Here is a 25,228-nt window from a genome sequence, read left to right as displayed (position 1 = left end):
ATAAGAATGTGTATGTAGAAACTATAACAAACGACACATCCTCTTGAGGTAGGGGGAGAGGAGAGATGGGGAGAAAATTTGGAACTCAAAATTTTATGGAAGTGAATGTTGAAAACTAAAACTAAATAAATAAATTTTTTTAAAAAAAGAAAAAAGAAATGGAGGTGCTACAACATACTAAAGACACCTCATGACATGGGCCATGTCACATCATGGGGCATCCCCATACAGGACTCCAATTTTGAGCCAACATCTCTATCAGAGCAGGTTAGTGTTCTGAAGTCTACAAAAACAGACATTTCACAGAAATATTATGATATAAGCTCATGCCTACCTCACTGAGTCACTTTGGAGGTTGGGCAGGCAGTCCTAAGCCCACCAAGAACTCCCCACCCCTCCTGGGCACTGAGAGGACAACTCAAAACTAGAGAGTATTAGAGATGCAAGAAAATATGGACATTGTCAGATAAGAAAAGAGATATTAAGGGGGCTTTTACCTTTTTGACCACTCCATCCTTGAAAGTGATGATATGGGCAAGCCCCCAGTCATGATATCAACTCATGCCATCATTGTGTCAGATATTGTGGCAATGATATCACAATGCTAGATATTATGATGAAGATATGAAATGGAAGCGAGGGGGGAGTCAGTGATGAAGGAAGAAGGTGGGTGAGAGAATGGAGTGTTCAGGGACTCTATGTACTTTTTTTCAGTCTTTTTTTCTAATTTATTTAGAGTTTTCAACATTCACTCCCATAAGTTTAAAAGGTTTTCCCCTCCTTTCCCTCCCCTTTCCCCAAGACAGCATACAATCTGATATAGACTTTATATATACATTCCTATTAAACATATTTTCACATTGGTCATGTTGTATAGAAGAAAATTTGTACATTTTCTCCACTACCTTGTGCATGGGATGATAGCCTCTTCCTGGGGAGAGGGAGAGGGAGAGGGAAAGAAATAGGCAGAAGCTGTGAGGACGATTTTTTGACTCAGTTTCCTCTGTCCAATCCATCCTCCACATGACTACCAAACTGATATTCCCAAAGCACAAGTCAGCCTTGTCACTCCTCTGCTCACAAAACTCTGGTGGCTGCATCTTGTTTCTAGGTTCAAACACAAACTCCTCTGAATTTTAAGGGCCTTCATAATATGGTTCTACTCTCAATTTCCTTTTCTGTGAAACTGGGATAATAATAGCACTCACATCCCAGGGTGGTTTTTTTTAAGGATAAAAATAAGATAATATTTGTAAAGCATTTTGTAAATCTTAAAGTACTATGCAAATACTGCAGCTGCTTCTCCTTCCTCTGTCTTTTTTTCTCCTCTTCCTCTTTTTCCTTCTCTTATTCCTCCATCATTATCATCTTCATCATCATCACTGCTATTAGCTTTCCAGGTTGTTTTGTACCTGATTCTCCTGGTTGAGGCCAACTGGTTTGCTTGATCTTTCCTACATGCAGCATTCCATGTCTGGCTGTTTCCCCTGCCTGGAATGCACTTTCTCACGGGCTTCTTAAAACCCCCGACTTCCTTCAGAGCTGCTCAGCTTAAGGGTTAAATCCTACAAGGAGCCTATCCCCATTCCCTCTGTTGTTAACACCCTCCCCCAGATATTATTTTGTATTTTTTTTTAAACTTACTTGTCTGCGTACTTGCTGTTGACCTCTAATGAGAACGTAAGTTTTTTGAAGGCAGGTACTAGTGTAATTTCTATCTTTGTGTCCCCATGCTGGCATACAGTAGTTGACTAATAAATGCTACTTGAATGAACTCATCAGGAGAATAGGAAATAGCAATGAGGAAGCTGCCCCTTTAGCAGACATTCCCTAAGCTGGTCCTAAAGGCTGGGAAAGAGGTGAAATGGGGATGAGGGGAGAATGATGACTAGTAACTTGGAGCTGGAGCCAAGCACAGGTCAAGGATTTGGGGAGACTCCTGGAGAGTAGAGTGCCGGTCTAAGCCTGGGTGATGACTTCCCTCCCCCTCCCCCTCTGGGCCACAACATACCTTGGAAAATTTCAGCATGTTGCTCACGTCTCTGGATTCTCTTCCTTTCTTGGATTTCTGCCTGAAAGAATCCCTGACACAGGAAACAGGAGAGCTGGTGATTTTCCTACCTCTATGTCTTTGCTTAGGCTTTTTCCCTCCTCCAGGAATTCAGAGGAATATGAATCATCTTTTCACATAAATAAGTCTTTCTCCTGTTATTAGGCTATAAGCTTCTAGTGGGCAGGGACCAGGTTTCTTCCTCCCCTTACCTCCCCACCCAGTGCTGGGCATGTGGTAGGATTAAGTAAATATTGCTTGACTGACAAATCCAAAGGGTAGGTAGGTCTTTGAGGTTGAGGACTGGGATTGCTCCTACTGGGTTACCCAGGCCAGGCATGGCCATTATACAAAGTCTGGGAGGAGCTAATATCACCCCCAAGCCCTCCCAGATCAGGGCCACCTCAGAACCTTTCAAAGGGAAGCCATTTGGCCAAACTTTTCTCCTTCCTGATCTGCCCCATAGCCCATTCAGAACCTCAAAGATTGGTTTCTCCTCCAGATTTGTGATGTCTCCCCAATCTCACCTTTCTCTTTCTCCCTCCCATCCCCTACATAGAATCAGAACTCACATGGATCGCCTTTGTGGATCCCGGAAATACTTTTGAGCAAATTCCAGCATTGTGTACCGATGACTGGGGAGTAGGGATGCCCCATAGACCTCCTGCCCGGAAGTTTCCTCCCCAAATTCCCTGGAGATGTCCCTAGCCAGGGATGCCTGGAGGGACAAGGGAAGGATGGAGACTGGGAGAAGATATCCAAAGGATAAAAATACCTAGTTCTGGATAAAAATATGAGTTCCAGGGAATATTATCTGGAAGTGAGTGAATCAAGAGCCAGTACAGAGCACAGGACTTGGAATTAGAAGACCTCTAATCTCAATTCTCCCACTAACAAGCTGTGTGAACTTGGACAAGTAATTTTACATCCCTGGGCCTCCGTTTCCTCATATGTAGAACAAAGAGGTTGAAGTAAGCTAGATCTAACATTCTCATGGTGTAGGAATGGGGGATAAGAATGAGCAGTGGGACAGATTCTTCCTTCCAATGGCTGAGGGGCCTGGGCTTGCTTTCTTTTCTCTTGGACAATGCCCATGCATTAACAACCTCGTCCCCACCCCCAGCCTTCCGGGTCTTTAAGATCTTTTGAGATGGAATCATTACCTCTGCCTTCCTGCCAAACTCCTGGGCCACGGTTGAAGAAGCCACAGCTACAGCCACAGCAGCTGCTCTGCCTGACTGGTCCCGGGGTCCGCCCACGTCCAGCTCTGAGGGGAGCTGGAGGAAGTCAGGGGCAGCGACAGGCTGTACCAGGTCCATGGGGAATCGGCCAGGCCTCCCGTGAACGGCTCCAAACTTCCATCCTGGGAGGATCAGGCAGAGGAAAGGGGCTCAGAGAACATGCCACAGATTTTCTTCATGCCCTCAGTATCTAATGACCATCTGAAATGAGTTTGCATTCATTGTGCACATATTTCATGTTGCCTGGTATGTTCACGTACTGTTCCCCGATAGCAATGCAGAAACCACAAATGAGGTCATGTGAAAAGCATGCTATAAATGCCAGCTATTTTTATATTATTATTTGTATTTAAGGACAGAAACTTTCATCTTTATTTCCATATCCCCAAGGTCTGGGGATATAGATACTATACAGACAACTCTGTGTAGCAGTGGATGGAGTCAGGGAGACTCATCTTCATGAGTTCCAATCTGACCTCAGATACTTAATAGCTGTGTGACCCTGGGCAAGTCACTTCAGCCTGTTTGCCTCAGTTTCCTCATCTGTCAAATGAGCTGGAGAGGGAAATGGGAAACCACTCTAGTGTCTTTCAAAGAAAACCCCAAATGGGGGTCACAGAGATTTAGCCATGAGAAGTGACTCAACAACAAAATTGTTATCCTTATTAGGCTTATTTCATTTTCAACTCTGTAGCCCTAGTGTCTAGCACGTAGCCTGTGGTTAGCAAATTTTTCTTAAATGAATGAATAAATGGAGATGAGCAGGCTCAGGGTCTGCGTTCCCTTGAGAGGTGGGTGTAGGTTGAGGACAAGAGCTTCAGGGGCTACCCAGAAGACTACCTCATTCCCTCTCTTCCTTCATCTCCACCTCCACTAAGGGACAAAAGGCTAACAACCTAGTATGACAACCAGTGCAATCAGAAAGAAACTCCAGAGGTCTGGCTTCTAACCGCCAACTCTTAAACTATATTTTCTCAAAATTATTCAGTCCATGACGCATGCTTTGGAATGTACTGGGACCCATCAAGGGCATCAAAATTATAAGCAAGCCAATGTGCAAATAAGATCTGGTGTATGAATGTGTATGGTTTTGTGTGTGTGTATGTATGTGTGCGTGTGTGTAAGTTGCAAAGATGACTTTCACTGGGAAAGAACAAAGACCCATCATTAATCTTTTCCACTGTGGGACAGATAATTGACTCAACTTTGGAGTAAACTTTGGGGCAGAGCTGACCTGGATGGTGATTAGCGGGTTAACATCTCAAAAATGCTCATCTCTATGGCCAACCTGGCTCCTGGATTCTATTGAACCCTGCCAGGATCATCGCCCCCCTTTCACCTCTTGCTCAGGAGCTGATAATTAAATCAACATTACCATCACTTCTCTGAAGGTTGTGATCATCTCCAACCCTAGGACTCCATTCAGAATCTCTGTAATTTTGAATCCTAAGCTGTGGAGGCTGGTCTTTCCTTCCCTGACCATGACTCAGTCCCCTTTCTCTCATACCCATCCATGTGAGCTCCCATCCCTCCAGTATCCTTATCCTACTGTCCACTGTCCTTCCATAGTGCTCTCTGGAATCCTCATTCTGTTAACAGAATACCCTTTGTGTTAAATATGTGCCCTCCCTTGGAAAGAAATCATTTTCTCTATACATGTACTTATATATGTACATATTCTTTCCTCCCAATAGAAGTCAAACTCTTTGAGGCCATTTTGTCTTAGTATATGTTATTCCCTGTCCTGCACCCTATGGTCCAAACTGTCCTTATTACTTTTCCTAACACACAACAGTTTGTCTTCAGACTCTGGCTTTGCACGATTATCCCCCATATCTGGAATGCACTCCCTCTGTGTTCACTTCTGCCTCTTTTCCCTTAAGATCTAGCGTAAGCCCTGCTTTCCCAGCTGTGCAGCTTCTGCTGCCAGCCCTCCCCCAATCACCTTGTCTTTATGGATGTCAACAAAATAGAGAAATGGATGTTACTAGCGCTAACTATTAAAAAAAAAAAGGAATCAAAGAAAGGCTTCTGGCCTTTTGGTAGATGCTCTGTCAAGGAGTGAGGGGACTGAGAGGACAATCTTGATCTAAAAAGGGGTTGTGATCTGTCCCAGTGGAGGTAATACTCACACTGTGATGAGATCACAGAGCCATCTACAGAGACAAACAGCTCTGCTGGCATCCAGGAGGCAGAGCGGTCCACCAAGCACTCCCTGACTGTGCTGTGCACACACACACACACACACACACACACACACACACACACACACAAAATATACATTTAGAAAGACAGACTTAAGAAGAAATAAATATACCAATTTAATTATTATTTATATATATTTTAATTTAATTTATTATTTTATGTTATTTATTTTTACAATATATTATATATAGTCATAATATTATTATCCTTCCTTCTCTTTTTTTTCTCTTTCCTTCTTTCTTTCTTTCTTTCTTAAGAGGACCTGTGCTTTCATTAGATTTAGGGAACTCCTAGACAGGAACTTCTACCAATGCAAATCAACACCTGCTTATATATATATATATTACACATATATTTTTCCCTCTCTCTTTTGTCTCTCTCATTCTTTCTCTCCTCTCATTCTCTTTCTTCTTCCCTCTTTTTCCCTCTCTGTTTCTCTTTCCCTTCCCTCCCATGTGTCTCTATCTCTGTCTTCCCATGTATGTTTCTCCTCTTGTGTCTCTGTTTTTGTCTGTCTCTCTCTCTTCATGAGTCTTTGTCTCTCTCTTATATATATTTATAGATCTATATGTACATATAGATAGATATAGAAAGATTTTCAGGCTAGTTTCCCTTCTTCTCCCTCCCTTTTCCTAACCCTCCCCTCCCCCACTCCCATATACATGTGCACGCGCGTGTGTGTGTGTGAGTGTGCGTGTGTATGTGTGTGTAGCCTTGATAGGCTCAGAAATTTTGATCTGTTTCATTATTGACCTGCTCTTCCCTCCCCGTTCCCCTTGCTCCTGGAGGCTCACCCTTTCGGTGCCAGACTAAAGTTCAGATACCCAATTGGCTACTACAGCTTAGAACTCCCAAAACCTCAAGAGATCCACTGGCCCCCTTCTCCCCTAGCAGCAGAGATTACAGGCCTTTGCCACCATACTAAACAATTTACAGTTTTAAAGAGCTGCCCCTACATGGTGTAGAGGATACGGCAGAAGGATCTGAGTTCAAATAATGCTTCAGATACTTGACACTCACTAGCTGTGTGGCCCTGGAAAAGTCACTTCACCCTGTTTGCCTCAGTTTCCTCACCTATGAAACAAGCTGGAGAAGGAAAGGGCAAACTATTCCACAATCTCTGCCAAGAAAACCCCAAATGGGGTCATGAAGATAATCTACTATGGAGTGAATATACATATGCATGTGCACACACATGTGCCTGCATGCACACACACACACACTCACACAATACACACATATACACACAGAGGATTCTTCCTAGTACTTACCAAAGTCCTGGGTGCCCCTTTTCAGCTCCTCCAGATAGATGACCTTTTTTCTGACTACATAACCATAATTGTATCCTGGGAGGCACAGGTAGGAAAGATGGGAGGCAGAGAGATGTTATCAGCTCATGGTCCTTGAGTTTTCCAGTCCACCCGGGCTACCCGACAGCAAGTTATGCTTTAGGGGCTGACAGAATTATGGCTTTTTGCTACTGAGCAAATCTTAAACATTATAACAGCCAGAAAAAAATCAGGGTCTGGTTGTGAGAAGTCGGAATGAGGTTCAATAAACATTGACAAGTGAAGATAGCCATATAATATGTCACATGCCATCTATTCCTGTCCTGAGTGGTGGTTTAGGGTGAGGAAATTTAAGAAGTCAAGAAGCTTATCAGTGTTGTGCATCCAGGGGTCTGTGGGTGTGGGGCAGGGAGGAACAGTGTCTTGAGGTAATCACTAGTCTAGCATCCACGAGGTTCTGGGATCATTGCTCCTCCTTGGTGCTGAGTTGGGGTTCAGTTGGGGCTCCCCATCAGGCACTGACCCCTCTTGGGCCACTCTGAAGACTGCAAATGGATGATGTCACCCTTGTGGAAGCTCAGGAGATTCGGGTCATCAGGCAGGTAGTTTCTCACAGCAACCACATAATCAGAATCCTAAAGCACAGGGGAGTTTGGAGACACTGAGATCCAACGGACAGATGTCTGCCATTTATACCCAGAATGCTTCCATACTCACAGACCACAACCAGCTTCTTCCATAGTGCTTCCCTCACCCTTAGAGAACCAAGGACCCCTCAAGGCACTTCTACCCTTATTCTTTTTGTTTCTTATCTGTGAGTTCCTTGAGGTAGAAAACTCCTGGTGGGAAAACTCCCTTTCCCAACACAGATGGCAAATCCTTTGTGATTTATAGTCAAAGAACTTCCTAGAAGCACTGAGAAATTAAGTGACTTGTTCACGGTCATGGAGATCATGTCAGAAGCAAGGCTTGAACTTGGGTCTTCTTGACTTCAGTTCTAGCTTCTATCCATTACCCCCATAATGTCCTTTACCCAGACTCATATATACACATGTATGTGTGCACACAATGTATACATATGTATACAGATAAGATGTATGGATATGTCTAATGTGTATATATATACATAGATATATAGATCCACAGTGATATATATTCATACAATTACTGTTTATCCAAACACACACACACACATATTAACCCTAACAACAGGAATTAGACAGGTATTTATTGTTTTCCTTTGCTCTCAAAGAGGACCATGACACCAGGGAGGTGATGTCATGAGTTGCAGGTGAATTGGATTTAAGTGAGGCAGGGCTGTGCAAGGTCACCAGCCTCACTTCTCCTCCAGAGCCATTTGGATCCAGTGACCAGATATTCATCAGGATGACTGGAGCTAGCCCAGGATGCAATGGGAGACCTTGGCCTTTTCAAGTACTCTTAGAGGGAGATAACGAGTGAATAGGCCTCTTTAAGAAGTTAGGGAAGGGTCCTTTTAATGAACCAAAGAAAAAAATAACTAAATCAAGCTGTGAGGGAAACAGAAACTGTTACTACCGATAATCACTCTAAGCCAGCCATTAAGTGGAACTTGGGCAGGGACCTATTGTTGTCCAGTCTATGGGCTTCAGAGTGTACTGGGTTTAAGGTTTTGGGAATGTGAAGGAAGGAAGGAAGGAAGGAAGGAAGGAAGGAAGGAAGGAAGGAAGGAAGGAAGGAAGGAAGGAAGGAAGGAAGGAAGGACAGACATCTAGCCAGTAAACCCCAAAGGAATGGGAGAGTGAGAGAGAAGGGAGCATATGAGCTGGGTTTCAAATTTTAGAATTTAGTCAAAAGGCCACACTTAAAGACCTAGAAGGCCACATGTGACCTTAAGGCCACAGGTTACCCACCCATCCTAAGAGAATTACACTTCCCTCTAGACTAGGTCCCTTATTCCCTGATCTCTTACCTTTTTGAGTTCCAGAATAAAGTCATCCACCATGCTCTTCACCTGAGGAGCTCTGGCTGAGAAAAGAATTAGTTTCTCACTGGCCAGGTTGAATTCCAGCATGTTCATGGAAGGGATGGTCACAAAAAGGATGTCTGTATAGCTGGAAGGGAGAGGGGCAGGGCCATGTGAGGTCCATGTGAGGAACTTGTGTGCCCAGATCCTTCCTAAGTAGGGGAGGGCTGTGAATTGACAATTGATGATAAACTAAGAGTCTTATACATTTATGCAGATCTGTGGATTACATATACTTGGACCAAAGAAAAACCTCGTCTCAGTCCCATTCTCAAATCCATATCATTCCTGACACAGTTAGAAGAAATGACTCCTCTCTGACTTCCTCCAAAAAGCCTAGAGACATATTCTACCTTCTCAGTTTCTGACTGTAGTCTCAGTGGAAGATGAAAGGTTGGAAGATGGGTTATCCCCATAACCCATAATAAGGGGAAGGGGGAGGGGGTGGGCAGAGTTTTGTGTCAGGCACAGGATAGAATTGGCTTTAATAAAGGCTATTAACATAATTCCAAATCATGTGCCTAATATTGGCATACGACCAATGGAGAGATCCCTGAGACAAGGCGAGAGGAGGAAGAAAAGACTGCCCCTGGTTTATTTGTCATAGGAAGATGGTGCCAGGGAACAATGGCTTTTTTTCTTTTTTTAAAAAATTTTATTTTCTTACATTTATTTATTTTTAGTTTTCAACATTTACTTTTATAAGATTTTTGAGTTCTAAATCTTTCCCCTCCCCAAGATGGCATGCAATCTGATATAGGTTATACGTGTAAAATCCTATTAGACATATTTCCACATTAGTCATGTGGAACAATCTCTTTAATACTGTTTAATCTGGGAGAGACCTGTTTTGTTTGATGATGTCAAAATGTGCCAATGTTCCTTTAAGAAAAAACGAGTGGCAAAATGGTCCAAAAACAGAGCAGTGGTGATGGTTCAAGAGGGCCCCTCAGAAAAGAGAACACACCCAAGCTGGAAACTCCTGCAGACCTAACCTGGAGTGCTCAGAAGCGCTAATGCAGTCATTTACACCCGAGCTCCAAATAGCAGCTGAGTAGAGAGGCTATGAGAAAGGAGGCAGAAGCTTGAAAAGACACCTTGGACAACCCAGATATGAGGGGAAAGCTAAGCAAAACAATATTTAGAGAAATTGAAACACATAACAGTTAAGTGAAGTATAAATTGTCATTTGTACTTAGGGGATCTTGGTTCGTTTAATCATTACCCTAACTGGGCTATTTCATGATCTGAAAGTCAAAAGTCAAAGTTAACCCATTTATGTGATGTAATCTAAATAGATTATTTAAAAAAATAAAAAGTAAGTGACAACTCATTATCTAAGGGGAAAGATACTTTGGAAAGGAAACGAAAGACCCTAATCCTGTCCACATACTCAAATTTTATGTTTATTTTTAAAATAATATCATGAATCTATTTGCTTGACTATCATCCAAAACCTGGTTTCTCTTTACAAGATCTGATTCACTGGATTACTTATTGTTATGAACAAAGGGCAGGATGCTATGACTTGGGAAGCTTCACAGCAATCCTAAACTGACTTAGGTTTGAGGTCCCTGCTTTACCAGACTTGTCCTGAAATCTCAAACCCTTTCCATTGATAATAATTAGCAAAGCTTTGCAAAACACTTTGCAAATATTGGCTCATTTCATCCCCACAACATCCCTGGGAGGTAGGTGCGATTATTATCACCATTGTGCAGATGAGGAAACTGAAGCAGACAGACATTAAGTGATTTGCCCAGGGTCACTCAGCTAGTAAGCATCTGGGGCTAAATTTGAATTCAGGTCCTTCCTAACTCCAAGTCACTACTTTATCCACTTGTACCACTGTAATGTTAAGGGAATTTGAAGATCTTCCCTGCCCATTAATAGGCACATAAAGCACTGGCCCAGAGCTAATCAGGTTCTGGGCTAGGGGAAGTTTCCAATTAAGTGCTGGAGCACAAGGATTTTTAAGCTCCTCAGCACTCAGCCAATCGGATGCTGAGTCTTTGTTATATATTCTGGGAGTTGGTATTTTGCTTTGGGGGTTCACTCATGAGAAGGATCTTTTGATTTCCTGGCTGAGACTCTGAGTAGCCATTTGTTAAGAGTCTCTCCACTGCTTAGATGTCTGTGCTCCCTCAATCCAGTGGTGTATATAAAGTGTGTAGCAATGTTGCTGTCAGACAGCTGGAGCCCTGTCTGTTTATCTTTGTGCTAATTTCTCTGCCTGTATTTTCTCTGTTTGTATTTTTTCCATGTTCAGGGTGTTAACCCTTCCCCTCAACTAGTGAATGTAATTAAAGAAGATTGTTGACCCCTTAAAAGTTGTCTTTCCTTTAGGAAAGCCGATTAAAGAACTTGTGCTAGCAGCCATCCTGGATGTGCTAGGGTGTTTGCTAATCACCTAGCTGTGACGGAAAGGTCACCTCTTCTTCCAGCTCAGAGAAGCCCCCTACCGAATGCTCGTCCTTACTTAATGCCTGTTGGCTTTCATCCCACTGAGTATCTGTTACCTGTAACTCCGTAAGACCCGAAGCTGTTCCCCTGATGACCAGCTGCCCTTTACCAAGCGAAGGAGCTTGATGCCTACGTGAGACACAGCCAGGATCTGTACACCTGTGCCCACACTGCCCTGCAGGGGAACCACAGAGCATGGATTTAAGAGCCTGAGGCAGCATGAACAGCAGGGACAAGATGTGGGCCACAGGAAGAGGGAACCGAGAAAACAGGGTCAAGGTGGGGAGGAACACATCTCAGCCTGTCAGTAGTGCCCAGGGACTTTTCTCACCTGCCCTGGCCCCTCTTCTATCCTCACCCTCTGACCTTCTCCTTTTTCTTCCTAGGAAGCAAGAAAATCCTGGTCCCCTGAGATAGGTCTCAGGGGTACCTATCCAGCATCCTCTTCACTTAGGGGAACTGGCCCACCTGGCCAACTGAGAAGAGACCACCCCCATGCCCTCCATCTTCTGGGAATGAAGGAAAAAGCCCTCAGCCAGGATTCGCTCAGATATCTTCCAGTTTTCACCACTCCTGTGCACAGGGGTCCACCTCATCTTAGCAGGAGGGGGAAGGAAGAGAAAGACCTTACCGTGGCAGGGAAGAGTCGGGAGAAATAGACTTCCCAGCCCTCTCGAGCTTCGCTGACCACTGCTCTCTTGATACTCTCATTCACCACTGGATGTAGCGAATCCAACTTGTTCTGGACTAAGAGAAGTAGAACCCTGAGCATCATTTTCCCTTCTTCCCTCTCTCTTCCTTCATCTCTAAGAGACAAACTCCTAGAAATCAAGAGCTAGAAGAGGTCTCAGTGTTCAATTGAACCATCTTTTTACATTTTAGAGATATGGAAACTGAGGCACAAAAAAGACAATGGTCTCTCCAAACTGGTTACTTGCAAAGCTGGGACTAGAACTCTCATGACTTTCCAGATTAGAGTTACTTCCACTGACTATTGGATGCTTTTCCCACTAGACCATCATGGTCCCCTGGAGCTTTCTTCTAGGGGACTGAATCCCAGGGCTTTCTTTACTTTACCTCAGAGGGGCCTAGACAGATCGGATAAACTCAGGGCCCCAGGGCAGTCCTGTGTGTAATGCATCTAAGATACAGTGATTTGAAGAAAAGGAAGAAAGGTATATAGACTCTTTAAAACTGAGATAAAAGAGAATGGGGTTATGTTTAGCTACAATAATGTAAATATCCCAGTCCTAGTAGGGGACACTGAGCCTCAGTGAAAAGGAAATGGGATGGTCCCAGGGGACCTTGTCTAGACTTTGGGTTAGAAGTCACCTGACACCAAGTCCCAGTCCCAATCCCAGGTTGGGCTCTCAGGAGCAATTGGGAGGGGTGTCAGGCCCTAAACCTTCAATGCTCTGATCTGCCTACCCCACCCTCATCCCAAGCCCCTAGTACCAAAGATGGATTTCATCTTCATTCTCTCTTTCTTAGAGATTCTGATGCAGGCTTCAGAGAAGGTGTCATGAAGTATCTGAGGGGAGAGAGCCGAGGCATATTGAGGGGTAGTTAGCCCCAGGGTATGATATCCCAGCACTGCCATCACCCCACCCTCCAGGCAGAGAATGTGCTGCAGTGAGTCCCGATTTCTGAATTTGTCAAGTCGTTCAACAAACATTTATTAAGTACCTTCTATCTGGAAGGCACTGCAGTTCTAGGAAGGACTACTTTCTAGATGACCAGGCTCCTGAGAATCTGGGATTTGCTTTGGGTGGGAGTGGGAATGGGGCAGAGAGAGCACTGGAGAAAGTCTTTACAGGAAGGGAATGTTGGTTCCCTGAGATAGGCCTCAGGGGTACCTATCCAGCATCCTCTTCTCTTGGGGAACAGGCCTGCCTGGCCGGCTGAGAAGAGATTGTCCCCATTTCCTCCATCTTTTGTGAATGAAGGGAAAAGCTCTCAGCTGGGATTCTCTCAGAGATCTTCCTTCTGCTTTTGGGGTTGCAGTAGCCTGGGGTCTTACCTGTCTGAAGAGGAGGTCCAAGAGGACTGGGTGATTGTAGCTGTCCTTGGGGTAGAACACCTGTGGAGGGAGAAGCTCACAGGAAGGTGCTGGGGCTCTTGATCCACACATTCAACCTTATCTCCTGCCCACTACTTCATTCCTTCCATCCCTTCTAAAGAGATTTTTAAGGGTGGACATGTCACCTCCGAGCTCACCAGGGATCACTGAGCCCTCGTGACACTGGTAGCTTAGAGGTAAGCACCCCTCCTAGTTATGCCCATGGACAAGTCAAACTCATGGCATCCCATCCCTCCAAGACAGGGTGGGTGGAGGGACCTAGATGCCAATCCTTTCCAATGGACCTAAGTTCTCCATGCACCCATACTAGCTAGCTCCGTCCTTACCACCTGAGTGTGTGATCAGGGAGGCTGGGCTCAGAGCCTCTAGGCAAACAAAATTCAAAAGATCCCATGAACTAGGAGTGGGAGTTGGGGGGGAGAGGATGAAGAGGGATAAGGAAAGAGAAGAAAATAAGGTATAAGAGAGAAGGGGAAGAGGAAAGAGTTTAGAAAGGGGAGCTCTACAGAAAAATGAGCTTTTGTATTTTTTAAATATTTGACTGTAACATGTGTAAAACCTTGTAGCATAACCTGTTTCTTTCAAAAATATTTCCTGATTTATCATTTTCTTTCTTCTGGCAATTACTTTTTATATTTTACAATTAAGAAAAGTGAGGCCCAAAGCAGGGGAATGATCCAGTGTCACACTCGTGGTAGATCCAGGATTTAAAGTTACATCTTCCCAGACTTGAGTCAGTTTCTAGGACTCTGTCCCCTGGCTTTAGAAAAAGACATTCCCTCCCTTAGCCAGTCCTGTCCCAGATCTGAGCATACATAAAGACTGGGCACCTCTTTTCGGAGGTATATCTTCCAGGGCACTCCCTGGTAGCTGTAGAAGGTCTCGTTGCTCTGTCGATGGAGCTGTGTTTGGATGGGGTCCTCCTCTGGAACAAGTGCCCGCGAGACTGATATTGGAAGGATGAGATAGGTGAGGTTGAGGGGGAAGGGTTTGGAGCCCTGGGTAACATGTCCTGTTCAGCTCAGTACTGTTTGACCCCATATCCATAGTGTAGCCCAGATCAACAGTGGCCCTTGAGAGGCCTGTTGATTCTCCACTGAAGGACCTTGGGTAGGCAGTGGTGCAGAGGTTCTCAGCGATGGACAGTCTGAGCTCTCTAGGGCACATTTTCCTAATCTATCTCCACTGTAGCACAATCACGCTAGGGTAATGGTGCAACACCACCAATCACCCTTGCTAACCCCCTATATTCTCTTTTTCAGTCACATCCCCTTCTCCCATTCAGTCATTCACTAAGCCAACCAAGCAGTCATCATCACACCTCATACCAGAGCCAGTGTGTCATACCGGGATAAAGGCTAATGTTTAGGGTGAACCAGATACCGAAGGTCAGCCCTGGGGAGTATGAATATAACCGCCCATGTCTGGACTGGTCTGGTGAATTGCACAGCCCATCATGAGGAAGTAATTATAACAATATAAATGGCAAACTAGTGTGTAAGGAAGGGAGGGAAAGAGGTGAGAGGGAGACTGGAAAGGAATGGGACTCTACGGGAGGGTAAAGAGGCTTCCAGGTTTCATGCTTGGGTGAATGGGAGGAGAAACAGTGATATTTGGTTTTTGATAGTTTTAGTTTTAGGTTCTGATGAGAAGCCAGGTAGACAATTTCTAGAAGGGTAATTAGACATTTTTCACATAGGGCAAACTGAGTTGAGTGGGAATTGGGAGGGAGAAGACAATCTGAGGGTGGTCCCCATAGCTAGCATTTAAATGACACTTTAAAGTTTATAAAGCACATTACATTTGATCCTCACAACCATCTTGTGAAATAGGTGCTATTATTATCCCCATTTTCCAGAGAAGGAAATTGAGGGTGAGAGAGGGTTAAGTGACTTGTCCAGGGTCATTCTAGCTAGCATCAGAGACGTGATCCGAATCCAGCTCTTCCTAATGGCAATCCAATACTCCATCTACTGAGCCATCGGGCCTGGACCCTGCAGGGGTTGGGGAAAAGGGAGGTGGGTGATACATTCCACAAGCCAACAGAAGATGGAAAGATGCCACCATGGGATTGGCACTCTATGGCAAGTTCTGTTAACCTTGTGTCGTGGAAATAGCAAATGTGCAGCTGGAGTAGAGGACCAGAGCTCAGGTAAGACGAGGAGAAAGGTTATGTAGGGAGAGAGAAGCAGAAGGCCCAAGAATGAACCTTGGGAAATAAATGTCCATAATTAGGGGGGGTAGGGGGAAAGGAAGAATTAAAGTCAGTGAGGACAGCAAAAATAGAGTGGCAAAAGTCAGAGAGGTAGCAGGAAAACAAGGATAAGGTATGGCTGAAGCTAAGGCAGTGGAGGGTTTCTGGAATTTGACAGTCTCAAATGCCTGAATATAAGGAGAAGCACCAGGACACCAGATAAAAGTCCTGGACCCAGAGTCAGGAAGGCCTGAGTTCAAATCCAGACTCAGGCACTTACAAGTTGTGTGACCCTGGGCAAGTCATTTAACCTGTTTATCTCAGTTTCATCCTCGGTCAAATGGAGACCATAATAATATCTACTTCCCCTCCCCCTTACCTGAGGGAGTGCCTAGGGTTGACCTGAAAGCTGAAGTAAGAGGTTTGGCAGCAGGGGTTAGGCCTTGGGGCCTAGTGCTGGTCACAGGCTTCACCAGGGCCACAGTCTGTCTGGGACCTTGACTTCCCTAATGCCAGGGGAGAAAATCAGAGAGAGACTTGGGGGGAGGGGGCAGTAGAGGAGGGGGAGAGGAGGATGCTCAGCAGGGCTAGGCAGCCAACCCCTGGTTATGGGGTTAAAGCCAAAGGCCTTTTAACATGGGGGCAAGAAATTTCTCCAGGGCTCATTTTCCAACGAGCCCTCCCTTATTCTATGTAATGCCCCTGTGTTGTGTGTGTGTGTGTGTGTGTGTGTGTGTGTGTGTGTGTGTGTGTGTGTGTGTGTAGATGCATTGTAGACTGCTTTCATTTTCCAAAGCATTTTCACATCCATTGATAATTTAAAGTATAGCACTGTGAAGGTGTCAAAGAAGAAATTATTAATTGTCCCCATTTTACAGATGAGGAAACTGAGGCCCAGTCACTTCACTCTACATGGTAAGTTAAGTGAAAACCTTTTATAGTATTTACTTGCATCTATGGGTGTGTGTGTGTGTGTGTGTGTGTGTGTGTGTATGTAGGAAATGTATGGCTCTCTATCCCCACTTTTACCATACCCAAGGAGGTGTGGATGAGACCTAGACCTTGGACAATTGCCCCATGGGATAAGGAACTTTCCCGGAGAAGGATAATGGGATTGACCACTACCAGGCTGATGGGGGCTGAGTGTGTCATTTGCTCCTTTAAGATCAGGAGGGCCTCTTCATGAGGGTCTGATTTCTTCACAAACACCTTCCCGCTTTCCTTCCTAGGCAGATGGAGGTTGAAAGTTAGGGCAAAGATGCCCAGGGGAAGGAACCTATGATACCTCTGGATGCACAGAGGCAAGCCAAGAGATGTTTGCACAGCCTGGGTGTGGGGACAGTGTAGATAATGCTTAGCACATAGTAGGACAATAGTAGGTACCTATTGACTTCACTTGATGTGACAATGTCCAGTAAGGGTAAAGGAGACCTTGTCCTACTAGGCCTTTACAGTCTGAGCTCCTGGACACCAACAAGGGTTGGTGCAGGCATCTTGGCCTTGTAGCCTCTGGCTTTGAGGAAAGTTACCCATGTTCTGGACCTAGTTTTCCCCTTTCCTCTCACTCCTCTAAATTGATCATGGCTAAAATTGACTTAATTCCCGATCAGGGGTATTTGTATTTTAAAAGAGGATCTTGTGGAGGACTGTGCTTAAGGACTAAGATGAATGAATAGCAAATAATGCAGTCTAAGGTAATGTTTCCTAGCTGGTGGCCACCTACTTTGCCTATGGTGAAAGGTGGCCTTATAGGGACTTGGAAGCAGGGTGCTAACCTGAGACCATCTGGAGCTCTGGGTGGCTGCTGGCACTGGCGGATTATAGTCTTAATCTGTTGGGTGGGCTGAGGAAAATGCTCCGAGTTGAGGACGGAGTGATGTACAAGCTCCGGGGAGGGTGAGACTGGTGGGGAAAGAAGCATTTTTCAGGCAATGAGTAATGCAGACTGTAACAATTTCTACCTCCCAGGGGACTCTCTGAAGTTAGGGGCAATTTCTCCCAAAAGCTAAGCAAAGAAATGCTGGAGGGGAGAATGGGCAGAGAAGACAGGGGGCATCCAGAATTAAAGTACTCACAGGTTTTTGAAGGAGAATGTTGGTCCTGTATACGGATAGGGGTGGCCACTGGTTTAATAGGAGGGATGGAGCCCCTAGTCTTTGAGGGAGAGCCAGATACTAAGGCCTTGGGCTGGAAGCCAGCCCCTCCAGGGTCTCCCAGAGCCGGGGCTGCATAGATTAGCACTGGCTTGGCAGGTGGACTTCTGTTCTTGGCCTGTAGAGGGGCATCTGCCACTGTTGGCTTCTGCCAAAGAGGAGGAAAATCCTAATGAGGGCTGGTCCCACCTCTGGCCCATGAAAAAGGAGCAGTCACTACCCACGAGGCATCTGAGCTGGAGCAATGACCTTTGTGAGTCCTAGTGAGTAGTCCCTGAGCCCTCAGGGGTAATGGGAAATGGTAAAGACTGTCCCCGTGTTCCAGATGAGCAAACACCCCAAGCCACATGGTCAGCAGCAGAGCCAGAGCCAGCAGTTCAGTTTGTCTGTTCCTCTGTTTGTCTGCCTTCTCTCTCCTCTTCACCCCTCAACATAATCTATCTCTTATCTGTTATTTTTAGCTCCTTGCTCTCTAGTCACTGCATCTTCTTCAAGTGTAGACTATGTTTGTGTCCCTCCCTCCAAGATCCTCTCTCAGGGCCAGACTCACTTTTGCGGGCAGGGGCTGGGAGGAGGCTCCAGCAGAGGGGACTGGATCTGTCAACTGCTGCTGCTGCTGCTGCTGCTGCTGCAGGGCCATGGCCTGAAGGGTCATCTCTCGAGCCTTTGTGAGAGACAAGAAAGAAGGAATTGGCTAGAGAGGAGAAGGAGAAATCCCCTTCCTCCCAGGAGCCTCCTTGCCTCAGCTTCCATTTTCCCTCTGACCCTTTCACTGCCCTCTTTTCCCAGCTGAAGAAACAGGACCCCACTCACAAAAGGAGACCAAACAGATCATCTCCCTTGGGATTTTCTTTCCCTTCTCTATATTCCACCATTTGGGGCCAGCTCCTCAGAGGGAGTGAGTGTGGTTCTGGGCCTAGCTGCAGCCTTCTTGACCCTCACCAGAGACAGAGGCTTTTCAGAATACATTGTAGTAGGTGGGACTGGCTCAGAATTCATCAGAGGGGCAGATGATGACCCACCTACACCTTCTTATTCTGTGCAGCAATTGTCTGTGTCCTTCCATAAAGACTTCACAAAGGATTTACCTTATTTTGGAGCCCTTCCTCTTGGCGTTTTAATATTTCTTGGATATCATTGGAATACCATGCAAACCTTTCATTTTCAAGGCACTAAGCATACAAAAGTAGAAGGGAAAGAGCCCCTGCTTAAAGAGATCTCAGTTTTCCTGGGGAGATATAAGATGTATCTGTGTGCACACACATGTATGTATATACACACATGCACACACACATACTTATACACATACTGTGTGAGCATATACATATATGTACATGCAAAACATGTGCATTTATATGTACACATGTGCATGCACATACACATGTGTGTACACATACAGATGTGTATATATGCATGTGTACACATACACATGTATATAAATATATTATACATCTATAGATACACATATATACATGTGTGCACATACACTATGTGCATATATACATAAATGTAGAGCATGAATAGCTGGAAGAAGAAATCAGGTAAGGCTTCATGTAAAAGAGGGATAATGAGAGCTGAGGCTTAAAGAAAGTGAGGAATTCAAAGAGGCCAAGCTTGGTTCAGGGGATGATTGCCATCATGCCTAATGACCGAGACTAAAGATGGAACATAGAGTGGGTGAAAAGCAGTACTACGAAATCATTGAAAAGGCAAATGGGAGACAGATTGTGGTGGGCTTTAAATGCCAAGCTAAGGAGCTTACATTTTATCTTAGAGCTAAATTGGTCTTCTCTCTCCTCTTTAAACATGGTATCTTTCTTGGTGCCCTTGAACTGCCTACCTGGGGCAGCTAGGTGGCACAGTGGATACAGCACTGGGCTTGGAGTCAGGAAGACTTATCTTCTTGAGTTCAAATTCTGCCTCAGATACTCACTAGCTGTGTGACCCTGGGCAAGTCATTTAACCTTGATTGCCTCAGTTTCTCATCTGTCAAATGAACTGGAGAAGGAAATGACAAACTACTCCTCTATCTCTGCCAAGAAAACTCCAAATGGGGTCATGTAGAATTAGACACGACCGAAATGACTCAACAACAATAAACACATAAGAGGAGGGAAGGAAGCAGATGGGAGGGCTGTTGTGGAGACAAGATCAAGATTTGGTTGTTCCTTGGATATGTAGTGGAAGGAGAGAGAGTAGGAGATGATTGTGTCAGTGTAAATCTGAGTGATCTGAAGGTTCCTCAAAAGGAATAAGGAAGTTTGGGGGAGGGATGAATTAAAGATAGAATTCTGTTTAACCATTTTGAGTTGCTTATGGAACATCCAATTAGAAATGTGCAATAGGTCCTTGGTGATGTGGGATGGAAACTCGGGAGGATTTGAGGCTGTAGAATTCAGTCATCTTCATGGTAAATATGAACTAATGGAAGCTGGTGAGATCACCAAGAAAGAGATGTAGACTCTACACAGAGGTGGGGAACTTGTGGCCTCGAGGCCCTCCAGGTCCTCAAGTTCAGTCCTTTGAATCCAAACTTCACCGAATGCTAAAGTTAGGGGCAGATAGAAAGAAAACCCAGGAAAGCAGCAGCATGTGAACCAAGGAGGATGAGAGTATCCAGGGAGAAGGGGACGTTGATAGTGTTAAGAACCACACAGAGATCAAGTGTTAGGAGAACTAAGAAAAGGCCTCTGGGATTAGCAGCCAATCAATAGATGGCCACCATGAATTGGCCATATTTGCAAAGCTTTTCCCACTTTGCTAAGTGATCATTGGCTCATGTTCTCCTCCCCAGGGAAATAACCACCTGAACCCCTTTCAGTTTTACAATGTTCCTTCCCCACCCCATTCAGCAGTATGTAATTCTGCCCTTAAACAAGTTCTGCTGCCAGTAAGGGTGAAGGAATTTCCCCACAGGCCCCCAAGGTGAATAGTTCTGAGGGGGATGGGTGGGTACTCACCAGAAGCATGGCCTGCTTGTGGATGAAGGCTTGCTGCAGTGCCAGTGTGGAGGGGTCCAGGCCTGGGACTACAGAGTGCCAGGCTCAGTGAGGCACAAGGATCAGGGGGATTAGGGGAATAGGAAAAGCTGGAGTGAGTGGCTGTTGGTTGTCAGGGGATGCCAGAAACAAGGGAACCAGGGAAAATGAGGTAGGGAGTTATCTGGGGCATAGGAGTCAGAATGGACTAGATCAGGGGCCATGGAGAACAAGGAGTAGCTGAGACTAGATTCTGGGGGGCAGCTGGGGCTGCTTGAATTGATGATGGGGAGCTGAGGAAAGCTAGGATCAGGAATGTGATGCTGGGTCAAGGGGCGTGGAAGGAGGCAAAGTTTGAAGAACTTCCTGATATAGACCTCTGACGTCAATCCCAACAGCCAGCCTTCTTTCTTCCTATTTCTAGGGCCCAGTTATCAATCCCCCCAACCCCACCCCAGCTTAATGGGGCTGAGTAGTTGTGAAGGGAAAAGTGGAAGCAGAGGAAAGGATGGGAAGGGGAAGGAACAGAGGAAGGAGGAAGGGAAGGAGGAAGGAGGGAGGAGATGCCAGAGACATTATACCAAGGCCCCAGCACCTGTTCCACAGTTCCATGTCCCACCCTGTGCCTTCTCTATCCAGACCCCTAGGGATGGACCTTCGTGATAAAGAGGTTCAACCCCAGAGGGAACTGAGGGAAAACTAAGGAAACTCTGGGGGTGAGGAGAAGTGGTACTACTGACCTGGTTCTTGGGGTATTCTGGGGGGCCCAGCTGGCTCCTCATCACCTTTGGGCTGACCTCCTCCTTTCATCCTATAGGAGATAGCAGTTGGCTTCTCCAGATCCTAACAACAGGGCAAAAGATGTATACCAGGTCAAGGGTCAAGGAGCAGGGATTGAGGCCCTACCAGGGGTGGGGAACCTCCAACCTCGAGGCTACATGTGGCCCTCTAGGTCCTCAAGTGCAGCCTTTGACTGAATCTAAACTTCACAGAACAAATCTGTTTGGGTTTCAGTCAAAGGGCTACACTTGAGGACCTAGAGGGCTACATGTGGCCTTGAGGCTGCAGGTTCCCCACCCCTGCTATAATCCCTTTTTTCTAGCACCCCAATGATCTCATCTCATGGCAAGAGAATGACCTCAGATGATGGACACTATGGACTGGTGCTGATGGGGATTCCCAGAGCAATTCACTAGCCCTGAAAAGGGAAGCATTAATCATATGGGGACATCTCCCCCTGGAAGGAAGGACTGAGCTGGACCAGCTACCTATGAATGTCTCCACGCAGAGTGTTAAGGGATAGGGGAACAATATGGATGCCAAGGCCTAGCAGGAAGCCTTCTATTTTTTTCTCTGGCATGCCAGTTTAAAGTGTGAGTCTGGAGGGAATTGGCACAGGTCTCTGACCAGAAAGGATAATGGACATCAAGAGACAGGCCCATCCATCACTACAGAGGACTCTGGAAGGAAGAGACCTCTTAGGCAAGGGGGGGGGGTAAACTAGTCTGAAACTGGGAGGATGTAGAGCTGAGGTTGAGGACAGGAAGTGTTCTGAACTATGTCCTCAGTGTGGATTTAGCACAGAGTAACAGCCTGAGGCCAATCAGGGGCTGGGGGGCTAGAGGGTGGGGAGTGGGGAAAATGTGTGTGTGTGTGTGTGTGTGTGCGTGTGTGTGTGTGTGTGTGTGTGTGTGTGTAGCTGGAGGCACCTTGAATTGATGATGTGGAGGCAGAGGGAAGTGGAATCAGAAATATGAAGATCATGTGTGCTGCATCAAGGGGCATGGGAGGAGGGGTAGATTTAAGAACTTCCCGCCCTACACCCCTGACCTCAGTCTCAATAGCCAACCTTTCTTCTTCCCTCCTGTTTTGGGGATCAGTTATTAATTTTCCCCTCTCCCCTGTCCCCAGTTTAATAGGGCTAAGCTCTGTGTATGTGTGTGTATATGTGTGATGGAGCATGTCTGTTGTGGTGTACATTTTTATATGTGTGAGAGTATTCCAGAGGCTCTGTGTATGATGAAGTGTCTATGTATGACGGTGTCTTCTGTGCTCACTGCCCCCTTCCCATTATGGAACCACGAATCACCATCAAGTCACTCTGCTCTTATTACATTCCTGGAAGGGGTATGCCAAGCTACCTCCCTCTGATTCCACTCCTCCCTAGCCACCACTTCCTTCTGTGTATTTGCCTCATTAGAACATAAGCTCCTTGAGGAATCTTACAGTCTGTGCCTTTGGATCTATATCTCCAGAACTTGATGTCAAGACATAGGATTAGGCATACAGTAAGTGTTTAATAAATGCTTTTCCATACGTGGTGCAGTGGACAGAGAGTCTGACCTGGAGTTAGGAAGAATTGGGTTCCAAGGTGACCCTGGACAAGTCCCTTTCTGAATCTGTTTTTTCAGTCGTAAAATCTACAAATTAGTGGTAATTAGGGAACCTACTTCTCAGGGTCGTGAGGATCCAATGAGATAATGTATATGAAACACTGAAAACTTTAAAGGTGAGCTGTTCGGGACTGTGTATTTGTGTAATGGGTTTCTGTGTGTTTACCTGAGCCTCCTCTCATCTCCCTCCCCGTGCACTCCATGTCTGCCCATCACCCCCTCCCAGGAGGCCAGGCATGGGCTCCATACCGTGTTTCCATAGGCAAGCACAGGGTCAAAGAGGCTATCCAGGTAACGATCCAGTCCCTTCTGTGGCGTGGATGGCTCCCGGAAGCTGTCTGAGTCTGCTGAGAAGATGCAGGGGGCAGGGGATAACATGGAATCCAGCCCTGTCAGGGAAAACTCCTCAGGGGAATGTCATGGCAGGCTGGGACTGAGGCAGGAGAACAATTCTCATCCCCAAGCTGGGGAACAGGCTGGTTTGGGGTTAGAGCTAGTACTGCTCCTTTTCTATCCAATCACCTGCTTGAATGCAACATAGTTCAAAAGACTGCTTTAGGAGATCAAGGTTTGACTTCTGGGTCTGACATGGACTCATTGTGCAAGTCACTTAAGTGGAAACAGGATACATTGGTCTGAGGACTTAGGTTTGAATCCTGACTTACTATCTTTGTGGCCTTGGACAAGTCACTGTCCTATTTGGGTCTCAGTTTCCTTATCTGTTAAATGAGAGTCTTAAACTACATGCTCTCTAAAGGTTTCTTCCAGCTGTAAAATCCACTGAGCCTCAGTTTCCCTAAATGTGAAATGGGGATAATGATCAATGTTTTAGATCCCTCACAGTGTTGGGAGGATCCATCATACATAAACTAGGTGACACTATAATGTAAAGGAAAATGCAAGAGAGGAGAGGGAGGGAGTCCTCCATGAGGGGTCAGGAGTGTCCAGAGGGAACCAAGTGATGGCTGTGGGGCTATGGACTGATAGACTTACCATGACTGAAATAACCATCAGAGTCAGGAAGTTTTGTCACCCGAATGGAGCGCCCTCTGTGCCGGGGAAGGACAGGGGTCTCCTCGTCAGAGTCCCAATTATTTCCAAAAACCCTGCAGGGGCACAGGGAACTTTTTACCTGGTTCTAAGTTTCTCCACCTATCCTTAAGATTCAGTATTTGCTGGAGACTATACCATCAAATGGGTTCTAGGAGGGCAACCTGGGCTCTTTCTTCCAAAATACTTTGACTGGAGAGGAGTTCCCTGATCCCCCCAGCCTCTCCAGAGGTCACCACTCCACCCTCTTATTATTTGGAGTATCCCAGAAAGGGTCTATTTATTTAAAAGATAAGGAGTGTCTTCAAACTCTGAACTGTCAACATCCTGGAACCATTATGCCCACCTGCCCAGGACTCAAGGTGAACAAAAGTCACTTGTACTGGTTCCCCCCTCCAATGGTGGATGGGGGAAAAAACAATTCAAGCAGTGTGTGGGGAGCAGACAGACTGTGCGTGATGGAGGCCGGGAGTAAATTAGCTACATACATTCTGGTGCTGCTTCTGCCTTTCTCTGCCCTCTCTGAGGTGATGATAAAGTAGGATTTCTGTTTCGGGAAGTCCCAGATAAGCTCCATGTCTGAGATCAGATCCAGGACGTAATCATGGCCCGCCAGCTCAGCCCATTGGCTACCGTTCTTCAAGGAGACCGTCCAGCCCCTCCAGCCATCGGTTAGCCCCCTAAGGATGTCAGGAGTTCAGGGTTTGGGAAAGTAAAACAATGCACTCATCGCTCCCAGTTCACACTGCGCAAAGGTAGCCCACAAAGATCATCCTTTTAGGTTGAGGAAGGGCTCTTCCCTCCTGGAGGGCAGGTACTGTTTGCCTTTTAATTTTTTTTTTGTTTGTATCCTCAACATTTGGCACAGTGCCTGGAAATACAGTAGGCGCTTAATAAATGCTTGTTGCCATGTTGACTTTTCTAAAGATATTGGTATGGAAGGCAGTATAGTACAGTCGAAGTGCTTTGGTCTCAGCCTTGGTGTGACTTGGCTCTGACACTTAGTAGTAACTAGGAAAAATCACACCTTTTATAAAGTTCAGTTTTCTCATACCTAAAAGAGGTATGATACTAATTGTGCTACCTACCTCACATGGTTGTGAGTGCTTTGTAAATTCTTATGTACC

General features: G+C 45.7%; 1 protein-coding gene across 1 annotated transcript in view; it reads right to left on the bottom strand.

Annotated features, from left to right (window-relative positions):
* Positions 1–25,228, bottom strand: part of MYO15A (myosin XVA) — a 133,198-nt gene that overhangs the window by 30,406 nt on the left and 77,564 nt on the right. The window contains exons 32-52 of the mRNA XM_072650668.1: positions 24,590–24,781; positions 24,045–24,157; positions 23,301–23,440; positions 21,399–21,501; positions 20,641–20,708; positions 18,231–18,344; positions 17,603–17,828; positions 17,303–17,429; positions 16,647–16,752; positions 15,958–16,033; positions 14,164–14,291; positions 13,274–13,333; positions 12,709–12,784; positions 11,885–12,000; positions 11,310–11,428; positions 8,737–8,878; positions 7,309–7,420; positions 6,768–6,842; positions 3,214–3,413; positions 2,623–2,768; positions 2,012–2,084 (exon numbers count right to left, since the gene is read on the bottom strand). Of these exons, the coding sequence (XP_072506769.1) occupies positions 2,012–2,084; positions 2,623–2,768; positions 3,214–3,413; positions 6,768–6,842; positions 7,309–7,420; positions 8,737–8,878; positions 11,310–11,428; positions 11,885–12,000; positions 12,709–12,784; positions 13,274–13,333; positions 14,164–14,291; positions 15,958–16,033; positions 16,647–16,752; positions 17,303–17,429; positions 17,603–17,828; positions 18,231–18,344; positions 20,641–20,708; positions 21,399–21,501; positions 23,301–23,440; positions 24,045–24,157; positions 24,590–24,781 (2,512 nt within the window). The remainder of the gene's footprint in view (positions 1–2,011; positions 2,085–2,622; positions 2,769–3,213; positions 3,414–6,767; positions 6,843–7,308; positions 7,421–8,736; positions 8,879–11,309; positions 11,429–11,884; positions 12,001–12,708; positions 12,785–13,273; positions 13,334–14,163; positions 14,292–15,957; positions 16,034–16,646; positions 16,753–17,302; positions 17,430–17,602; positions 17,829–18,230; positions 18,345–20,640; positions 20,709–21,398; positions 21,502–23,300; positions 23,441–24,044; positions 24,158–24,589; positions 24,782–25,228) is intronic.

Source organism: Notamacropus eugenii, chromosome 3 (genome assembly GCF_028372415.1).
Source record: "Notamacropus eugenii isolate mMacEug1 chromosome 3, mMacEug1.pri_v2, whole genome shotgun sequence".
Taxonomy (NCBI): Eukaryota; Metazoa; Chordata; class Mammalia; order Diprotodontia; family Macropodidae; genus Notamacropus; species Notamacropus eugenii.
Note: the sequence above shows the minus strand (reverse complement) of the source record. Positions and strands in the feature narration are given on the sequence as shown.